Source organism: Citrus clementina, unplaced genomic scaffold, assembly GCF_000493195.1.
Source record: "Citrus clementina cultivar Clemenules unplaced genomic scaffold, Citrus_clementina_v1.0 scaffold_1, whole genome shotgun sequence".
Lineage (NCBI taxonomy): Eukaryota > Viridiplantae > Streptophyta > Magnoliopsida > Sapindales > Rutaceae > Citrus > Citrus x clementina.
Window position 1 is genome coordinate 18,529,425 of NW_006263303.1, and position 6,475 is coordinate 18,535,899.

The 6,475-nt window shown below is 49.4% G+C and overlaps 1 protein-coding gene across 1 annotated transcript; it reads left to right on the forward strand.

Annotated features, from left to right (window-relative positions):
- Positions 1 to 565: 565 nt before the first annotated feature.
- LOC112095699 lies at positions 566 to 6,102 on the forward strand. The gene is made up of 8 exons (XM_024177807.1): positions 566 to 977; positions 1,386 to 2,887; positions 2,981 to 3,208; positions 3,374 to 4,015; positions 4,157 to 4,339; positions 4,427 to 4,975; positions 5,092 to 5,409; positions 5,494 to 6,102. The coding sequence occupies exons 1-8, from the start codon at positions 566 to 568 to the stop codon at positions 6,100 to 6,102; spliced, it is 4,443 nt and encodes a 1,480-aa protein (XP_024033575.1).
- The last annotated feature ends 373 nt before the right edge of the window (positions 6,103 to 6,475 follow it).

The following is a 6,475-nucleotide window of genomic DNA, read 5'->3' on the forward strand; positions in this document are numbered from 1 at the left end:
AGTCCACGTTCGAGAGGTGGGAGGATAACGAGCGCGAATGGAGGGGAGACCCGAGCTCAGAAGTAGCCTATAAAAAGGTAGCCAACGAAGATAAAAAGGTTAGCAATTTTGAGATTATAACAGAGATTAAGGAAATTCTAAAGAAGAGAAAACTACCAAAAAGCCATAAGATTTGTGGCAAGCGTTCCCAGAGCCTTCATATCTGACTTGAGCGTCGGAGGGTTTACGCCGGGAAAACAACCGGCGTGCTCTGACTTGTTTCTGTGGACGCAGGAATACTTGGAGAAGAAAGCATACGAGGAGAGATCCTGGTCGAGGTGAGGTTGATCGAGCAGATATCCTGGTCGTAGGAAGAGCGTAACCAGAATCTCGCATCAACATTTTGGCGCCGTCTGTGGGGAGCTGAGCAAAAAGCTTCTGTTGATAGCAAGAAGATGAGGGAAGCAACCGAAAAGCAATGGAGACAGGAGGAAGTAGTGCACAAGGGGGTGATATGAGGCTTAACGATTCCGTGACGCTGAGGGAGATAGCCAGTGAAGCACGGGAAAAAGCCATGTTCGACCGGATGGAACGGATGGAAAAGCAGATGGAGACCTTGACAACCATCTTGCATGAGCTACGGAGCGAACGAAGGGTAACCCAGGAGGAAATGGTGAGAGGTAGTGGAGTGGCACCAGGTCCCGATAGTACGAGGAGAAGTCAAACCACCGGGAGATTTGGTGGTGAGAGAGGTAACATACCTCTACGGGGAGAATTTCATAGAAAGGAAGAGCAATCCCCGGCAAGACAGATTTTCGACGAGGACGATGGGGTGGCGAATGCAGAGGAAACAGAGTTGAGGCAACACTTGCATGATGTAGAGCAAGAGCGGGATCAAGTTGCAGCACGTGACCCTGGTCGTGCAATGCAGCTGGAGGAGGAAGTGCGCAGACAAGCGCAGATAATTGACGACATGCAAGGAAGGAGCAGAGCTCCTGGTTGGAGGATAATGCTGGACGGAGAATCACCGCTCGCAGCAGAGATCATGAGGGCAGTTATTCCGAGAGATTTCTGCCTCCCAGACCTTAGATATTCGGGAAGAATTGATCCGCTGGTGCACATGGAGCGCTTCAACGACATAACTGGGGTACAAGGATTATCTCAATCCTAAAGGTGCAGGGTGTTCCCACTATCCCTTGAGGGACGTGCACGAGAGTGGTACAGAAAACTTCCTCGGGGGAGCATTAAAACCTTCGAGCAGATGTGCCAGGAATTTGCAGAGCAATTTAGTGGGGCAATGACACCAGAAGATGACATGATGGAGCTGAAAAGCATGAAACAGGGGGAGCAAGAAACCCTTCGGGAATTCATCAAGAGGTTTCATCGTGCTGTCCTCGACTTGGGAGCCTTCAACCACCCTCAGGCGTTAAGAGGATTGAAAGAAGGGGTGAAGATAAGAAGGCTGTGGTACAACTTGAGAAGCCCAGTTATTCAGACGTATGCGGCCGCGTACGAGCAGGCTAAGAGAGACATCGAGATTGAAGAGGAAAAGGCAGCACGGATTAAGACAGACCAGTTGGAAGGGTTGGGTAGGAAAGAGAAGAAAGCATTACCAGGGAATGGGCCGATCAGGAGGAGGGACCACCAGGCCTCGGGTAGTGGAGCAGGAGGTCAGGTAACTGCTTACCAGCCTCATCAGAGGCCACCACAGTATCAGCACAGCAGGGCGCAACCTCCTCGTTCCCCAGCTAGGGAACCTTGGAGAAGGCATGATTCGGCATATAGTGGTCTTCATCAACACTCCCACGGTAGCAGAGGGAGCAGACCAGAAGTACTGCCACCGCCCCCAACTCAGAACGGAGCAAACAGAGAAAGAGCAGTGCACCTGATCGACCAGAACCAGGACTATGGGCAGTATACTTCCTTGAAGATGTCCCTGAATGAGGTGTATGAGGCCATAAAGGATCGAGGGTTGCTGTACCTCCCTGCCCCAATAACAAAGCTACCCAGCAGGAGGGATAGGGGACGCTATTGTAAGTTCTATGGCACTCATAGCCACACCACATCAGGTTGCAGGGATCTCAAGACCTATGTTAAAGATTTGGTGAGAAATCGGTATCTGGACGAGTTTATAGATGGGACTTTCCCGATGGTAGCCTCGACAAGTGAAGGGGAGCAGAGTGACAGGAACTTGAGGCGCGAGCAGCCTACGTTAAGGGTGATAGCTGGGGGCCCAACATTGGCTGGAGATTCCAACAGGTCGAGGAAGAATTATGCTAGATACGCCATGACCAGCAAAGAGGTGTTCTTCAACATCCCAGCAGCCAAACGTGCAAGAGTCAGGCAAGTGCCAATCATGTGGACATATGAGGATGATGAAGGGATTTTATACCCTCACGAGGATGTTTTGGTCATCAAGGCCACTGTTGCTAGCAAGAAGTTTGACAGGATACTGATTGACAAATGGAGCTCAGTTGACGTATTGTTTAAGTCAACCCTAGAGGAGATGAGGATAGCAGACCTGAAGTTGGATTACACCAATACCTCCTTGAAGGGGTTTGGAGGAGGAAAGCTCGTCCCTCTAGGCGTGGTCGAGCTGCCTATCACGATTGGGAGTTCCCCGACAGAAAGGACAATGATACTGGACTTTGTAGTAGTGGATGAGGAAGGTCCTTACCAGATGATCCTAAGCCGGCCATTTCTGAGGATGAGCAAAGCGATGCTGTCCAACCATTATCTGGCTCTCAAGTACCGGGTGAATGAGGTAGTTGGGGTGGTACGAGGAGACCAGAGAATCACAAGGGGCTGCTACTCCTCGGCAGCAAGGGAAACAATGCAGATAACATCCCTTGATACCCGAGTGGAAAATAAGAATGGCAGACAAGAACCTGTTGAGGAGCTGGAGACAGTAAGCCTGGGACCAGAGAATCCGGGAAAGACGATCAGAATCGGGTCGAGACTTAAGGAATAGCAGAAGCATGAGTTGGTGAAATGCTTACAGGCTTATGCAGATGTGTTTGCTTGGATACATAAAGACATGCCAGGGATTGATCCTGAGGTAGCATGCCACAAGCTGGCAATAAAGAAAGGTGCTCGAGCGGTAAGGCAGAAAAGGAGGTGCTTCAACCAGGAGAGGTATGAGGCTATAAATGGCGAGGTGGAGAAGCTCTTGAGAGCAGGGTTCATTCGGGAAGTCAATTACCCTGAGTGGATATCGAATGTGGTGTTGGTAAAGAAGGCAAATGGCAAGTGGAGGATGTGTGTGGATTTCACAGACCTTAATAAGGCGTGCCCAAAAGACAGTTTTCCTTTACCAAAGATCGATCAGCTAGTAGATTCAACGGTTGGACACAGTCTGTTTAGCTTCATGGACGCGTTCTCGGGATACAACCAGATCTCCATGCACGAGCAAGATGAGGAGAGCACGGCTTTCATCACTAACCAGGGTTTGTTCTGTTACAGGGTAATGCCATTTGGACTTAAAAACCCTGGGGCCACATACCAGAGGCTGGTGAACAAAGTCTTTAAGCCATTGATCGGGAGAACCATGGAGGTGTACGTGGACGACATGATAACCAAGTCGAAAATCCCGAAGGAACATGTCGGACACCTTGAGGAGACATTCGGGCTTTTGAGGAAGTATAAGATGAAACTCAACCCGGAAAAATGTGCTTTTGGGGTCAAGTCGGGGAAGTTCCTTGGATTCACGGTGAGTCATCGAGGAATCGAAGCAAATCCCGAGAAGATCCAGGTGATCGTGCAGATGAGGTCTCCTCGTAGCCTGAAGGAGATGCAGAGCCTTACGGGGAGGTTGGCGGCATTGAACCGGTTCATATCCAAGGCTACAGATAAGCGTCAGTCATTCTTTCAAGTGATAAGGAAGGAAAAGAAAACAGAGTGGACCCCGGAATGCGAGGAAGCTTTTCAGAACTTGAAGCAGTATTTACAGCAAGCCCCTCTGCTATCCACACCGAGGGATGGGGACAAGTTATTTTTGTATCTGGCGGTATCGGATCGGGCCACCAATTCTGTTCTGGTGAGAGAGGAAGAGGGAGTTCAATATCATATATACTACACCAGCAAGGCCCTGCTCGACGCTGAGACCAGATACCCACCGTTGGAGAAATGGGCACTTGCCCTTGTGGTTGCTGCTCGGAAGTTGAGGCCATATTTTTAGGCATTCCCAGTCACAGTAATAACAAACCAGCCATTGCGTCAAACTCTGCACAAGCCAGATGCTTCTGGCCGGCTCGTCAAGTGGGCTATAGAGCTGAGCGAGTTCGACGTAGACTACAAACCCCGAGCAACGATAAAGGCTCAGGCAATGGCCGATTTCGTAGCAGAATTCACAGAGCCTGAAGTATGTTTTGACCAACGAGATGCAGCAACAGACAGTGGCGAAGCTCAAGTATGGCAAATGTCTGTAGATTGGTCATCAGGGGAGTAGGGATCAGGAGCAAGGATTGTATTGGAAGGCCCGGAGGGAGAGGAGATCTCTTATGCAGTAAAGTTAGAATTCGCAGCAACAAATAGCCAGTCAGAGTATGAAGCCTTGATAGCAGGTTTGGAACTGGCTAAGGCCGTGAGAGCTGATAGAGTGAAGATCAGAATTGATTCCCAGCTGGTTGCGAATCATGTCAGTGAGAGATTCCAACCGAGAGAGGAGAAGATAGAGCAGTACCTGAAGATGGTCAGGCAGATGATGGGGAAATTCGAAGCAGTGGAGGTGGTACAAATTCCCAGGGAGCAGAATAGTCGAGCAGATATTTTGGCCAGGATGGCAGCAGTAGCCGACCCAAAAATGCCAAAGTCAGTCCCGCTGGAGGTGAAGTCCAGCCCAAGTATCGAGCAGAATTTGGGGGTGCTGCGGATAGAACAAAAATGCTCGTGGATGGACTCGATAATTTCATACCTCAGAGACGGGGTATTACCACCAGATAAGCTGCGAGCTCAGAAGGTTAGAGCCCAGGCCTCGAGATACACGATGATTGATGGGGTATTGTATCGGCGAGGATATACACTACCTTTCCTTCGATGTTTGGATGAGGACGACGCAGATTATGTACTGAGAGAAGTACATGAAGGAATTTGTGGGAATCATTCTGGTGGGAGGTCCCTGGCCCAGAAGGTTCTAAGGCAGAGATATTTCTGGCCGACAATGCACCAGGATGCACAGGAGAAGACCAGGAGCTGTGTAAGCTGCCAGAGTTTTGCAAGTTTCTCCAACCAACCACCAGAGAAGCTCACCTCTATGGCCTCCCCTTGCCATTTGCTCAATGGGGAATTGATCTGATCGGCCCGCTGCCAAAGGGACGAGGAGCAGCAGCGCATGCAATAGTTGCTATAGATTACTTCACGAAGTGGATAGAGGTCGAAGCCCTTAGCAGGATTACAGAAAAGAAAACGACAGACTTTGTGTGGAGAAACCTGGTTTGTCGATACGGGATCACTTATGCCTTGGTAACGGATAATGGCAGGCAATTCGATAATCACAGCTTCAGGGATTTCTGCTAGAATCTCGGGATAGAGCTGAAGTATTGCTCGCCTGCTCACCCTCAATCGAATGGACAAGTAAAAGCAGCCAACAAGACCATCAAGAGGCTTTTGAAAACCAGGCTTGGAGCAAAAAAGGGTGCATGGGTTGATGAGCTGTCAGGTGTTCTATGGGCATACAGGACAACCCACAAAACAGCAACTGGGGAGACACCATTCGCCTTGGCTTTCGGACATGAAGCGATCGTGCCAGCTGAGATAGGAACGACCACGCACCGGACAAATCATTTCAATGAGCAGGAGAATGACGAGCAGATATGTTTGAATCTTGATCTGCTAACGGAAAAGAGGGAGCAAGCAGCCGAGCGATCAGCCATTTACCAGCAGAGGGTTGCTCGGTATTATAACCAGAAGGTGAACATACGGCAGTTCAAGGTCGGAGATTGGGTGTTAAGGAGAGTGAATCAGAACACCAAAGACTCGACTCAAGGAGTGCTCGGTTCGAATTGGGAGGGGCCATATAGAGTCAAGCAGCTAGTTGGACCAAGAGCTTACAAGCTGGTTCGCATGGATGGCCACGAGGTGAAACGCCCATGGAACGCAGCACATCTCAGGAAATATTTCCAGTAAGAGTCGTTAATATTTTCAAGTTCTTTCTGTTCGTATTTGCTGTTATTTATTTTATGTCCAAACAATTTCGTGTAAGTTGAATCCTGCAATTAATGAAACGTCGAGGAATTTCATTCACTTGAAACTGTGAAAATTTTCTAAGGCATGCAAAGGCTCGCCAAGTCTCAAAGCCTGTTTATGGCGAGACAGAAGCCAAGCGTGCCAGGATTTGCTCGACCACGCGAAGGCGAGCAGAATCCCCAAGCATCGGAATATTTTCTAAGGCATGCAAAGGCTCGCCAAGTCTCAAAGCCTGTTTATGGTGAGACAGAAGCCAAGCATGCCAGGATCTGCTCAACCACGAGAAGGCGAGCAGAATCCCCAAGCATCGGAA